Source organism: Priapulus caudatus, unplaced genomic scaffold (assembly GCF_000485595.1).
Source record: "Priapulus caudatus unplaced genomic scaffold, Priapulus_caudatus-5.0.1 Scaffold552, whole genome shotgun sequence".
Classification (NCBI taxonomy): Eukaryota; Metazoa; Priapulida; class Priapulimorpha; order Priapulimorphida; family Priapulidae; genus Priapulus; species Priapulus caudatus.
In genome coordinates, this window is record NW_014577613.1 from 158442 (window position 1) to 162135 (window position 3694).

Sequence of the window (3694 nt, forward strand, 5' to 3'; positions counted from 1 at the left end):
CACAGCTACCTTGCATGCTCCCTCCACATTTGCTCGCTTTCTGAGACAGGTTTGTCCGGAGAGCTGATGTATCAGAGCTACTTTGAAGTTTTTCAAAGAGAAAAATCGATTGTTTTTTGGTAGCGGCCTGTTGCACAAACATTTTAGAATATAGGTGTTGATGATGCTGATATTCAAGAGCGCAAAGAAAAGGTAGCACCACCATTTCTTTCCCGCACGCCCAACATTATAATAACTCCGGAATTGATCTAGATGATTAACACCTCCCATACTGGCATTGGAATGTCAATCATCTCGTCATGGCGGAATCTTGTCCTCGGCTTCTGGGTGTATGACCCGTCATTGTTGGATGAAATCATGAACACATCCCTCTTGTCTCGCCATCGTGCCACTATCACCTCATTTCCATTAGCTTTTTTCACACTCTGACCTCTCTCCAAACGCCCATCAAGATTGGGAAGTCCTCTACGATTTTTACGTATTGTCCCACAATAGTAGGTGTCAGCCTTTTTCAAGTCCTCAACAAGTTTTATTGACGAAAAGAAATTGTCTGCATACACATGGTGACGCTTCATGGTGTAACTTTCGACGAGATCCATCACCACGTTATAGCCAAGTCCTCCTCTGGGTTCTTCTTTCCTGCCAGTGTATACTTCAAAGCCTAAGCAGTATCCAGTCTGGGCATCACACAGGCACCATACTTTTATTCCCCACTTGACAGTTTTTTTGGCATGTACTGCTTCCATGCCAAGCGACCGTTGAACTTGATCATGGCCTCATCCACAGACAATGATTTTCCTGGAGTGAGGAGCTGCGGAAAGCTTTCCTGAAGAGATGTAATGAAGGGACGTACTTTCGACAATTTATCATTTTCACTATGCTGCACATTAGGATCTGTGACATGAAGATACCTCACCAATTCCTCATACCGCTTACGAGGAATCTTGGATCTTATGAAGTCATCACCAAGTACGGGGTCTGTTGACCAATAATCTTTGCAGTCTGGCATTATTTTGATGCCCATCATAATTTGAATGGCTATAAATAGATTCATTTCGGTTGCGTCAGTATCTTGTCATTTGTTTGCAGCCTTGTATGCTGCATAATTATTTGTTGAATTAGCTAAATCAACAAAAAAGTCAGCTCTAAGTTCAGCCATCAGAAAGTCTATCTCAGGTGCATCAAATGGTAAATTGTATTTAGGTCCAGCTGGCTTCATGTACTCATGGATAACTGGATGTGGCATGGTGTCAGTCCAGTCAGGGTCATCTACAGCTATAGCAGCACCTTGTCCATTTCCTCTTTCTCGGACACATCCTCGACCCCTTCCACGACCACGACCACGTCCTCGACCCCTTCCACGACTAATTGGAGGATTCTGATCGGAAGAGGAATCAAGCTCACGCTGTGGCTGTGATGAATCACTTTCGTTACCATGGTCTGATGCATCATCACTTTCTTGGTCATTCTGTAAAGGCACAATGAATGAGAGAATTAGAAATTGTTTTGTAAGCTCTAATAAACTGGTATCGGCAATAGATGCTTTTAGAATAATTTGTATGACTTTATACTGTAACAATTTACAGAGAGAACAATATATAAATTTAGCAAATTGTTGACATCGGGCACCACAGACACATTCAAGTGCTCATTTAGATAATGTTTTTATATTGATGTTATTGAATTGAAACCTAATATTTTTGTAATGCACACTATTGCATACTTTAGCAAACTTTTGCATAGAAAATAGGCCAAAAATACACCTTCATTCAAACTAGCTACCTTCATGATCAATGTAGTGAATTCATGCTTATGGTTTAGTAAAAAAATGTTGCTAGCTTCAATAGTACATGTGCCTATGTCACGACACGGTCTCGCTTGTTTACAAACAAAGGCAGAATTTACATCGGAACAAAAACAGCCAAAATCTTCATAAATAGGCTAGCTAAACATCCGTAATTTTCAACTAGACCCTGCCTGACAGTTCACCAATACTTATTTTGCAATCAAGTATGAAAATCTAGCGATATTTTAGGGTGTCTTGAACCAGAACAATCCTTGGCCGCATGGGCCACCAGACACGAGCGCTACTAACTACGCAGTAAGATCATGTTGACATGAGAATGTGACAAACGTTGTCTTACTTCAATATTTACGTTGATATCTGACCCTGAATCTCCACCGGAATACTCATCCTCTGTTTCGTCATCATCGTCGATCATTTCAGCAACCATAGCAGCAGTATAACGCCCTGAGTCCACATGAGCCTGAAGACCGCAATACAAAATACACATGCAGGTCCCAAATATATATATATATATATATAATATATAATATATTATATATATATATATATATATATATATAGACTATCAGAAAAGAAATAAGCGCTCACAGACGCATGACTAATTAAAGCACAACAATGGGGTTAGCGCTAGAAACAGTTGCCGTTGGAGGGCAGCACATCTGCAGAGGTGAAGATTATCCGCGTACCCATATGCCACACCCGGGATAGAGTGGGGGAAGTGGGTGTTTATTCTCTTTGTTGTTGCTGCAGAGTTATTACTATGTTTATTTGAGTTCATGTATGTATGTAGGTACATGTATGACCTGCAGAAGAGCCCCTACTGTCGTACACACCTATATTCGCGCTGACAATATATATGCGTGCGTGGTGTCACGTCCACGATGGTGTGCGTGCCGTGCGTGCAGTGCATGGCGTGCGTATGTACGTGCGTGCGTGCGTGTGAACGTACACATGCGTGCGTGCGTTTGCACGTACAGTATGTGCGTGCGTGCGTGTGTACGTAGCACATGCGTGCAGTGCGTGCGTGTGTGCGTGCGTGTAACGTGCACGTGTGTGTGTGCGTGTAAACGTGCACATGTGTGGTCATACATGTACGTGCATGCGTGCGTGTGCAGGTACACGTGTGTGCGTGCGTGTGCACGTACTCGTGCGTGCATGCGTGCGTGTGTACGTACCCGGTGCGTGCATCGCGTACGTGTGCTTGCGTGCGTGCGTATTCACCGCCACAGGTGCGTGCATGCGTGCGTATGTACGTGCGGGCGTGCGCTGTGCACGAGTACACATGCGTGCATGCGTGCGTGCGTTTGCACGTACACGTATGTGCGTGCGTGCGTGCATGTGTACGTACACATGGGTGCATGCGTGCGTGTAAACGTGCACGTGTGTGCGTGCGGTGCGTTGTAGTCATACATGTAGTGCATGCGTGCGGTTGTCAGGTACACGTGTGTGCATGCGTGCGTGCGTGCGTGCGTGTGCACCGTCCACAGTGTATGGGTGCGTGCGTGGGTGCGTGCCGTGTGCACGTACATGTGCGCACGTAAAAGTGTGCTGCGTGCGTGTGTGCGTTGCGTGCGTGCATGGCGTACGTGTGTGCATGCGTCCATATGTGAAGTGGGTGTTTATTTCTTTTGTGTGTGCTGAGGAGTTATGTAATATGTTTATTGAGATTTCACGGTGATACTAGTGGTGCATACGAAATATAGCACAAGTACCTGGTACCAGATAGCTTGGTACCTCATACTAGAGACACCTGGGGCCGTCTGCCAGAAAAAAAATTAGTCTTAACATTAACCTTAAACTTAAGTTTTCTCTTAAAGCGTTGCCAGAACACTTCGCTAAAGTTAAGAGAATTAAAAATTCTCGTAACTTTTCTCTTAACTTAAGAGA

At 44.3% G+C, this 3694-nt stretch overlaps 1 protein-coding gene across 1 annotated transcript; it reads right to left on the bottom strand.

Annotated features, from left to right (window-relative positions):
• Positions 1 to 248: 248 nt before the first annotated feature.
• LOC106811562 (piggyBac transposable element-derived protein 4-like) lies at positions 249 to 599 on the bottom strand. Its single transcript, XM_014815232.1, has one exon. It carries the CDS (start codon positions 597 to 599, stop codon positions 249 to 251), a length of 351 nt encoding a protein of 116 aa, XP_014670718.1.
• Between the last annotated feature and the right edge of the window lie 3095 nt (positions 600 to 3694).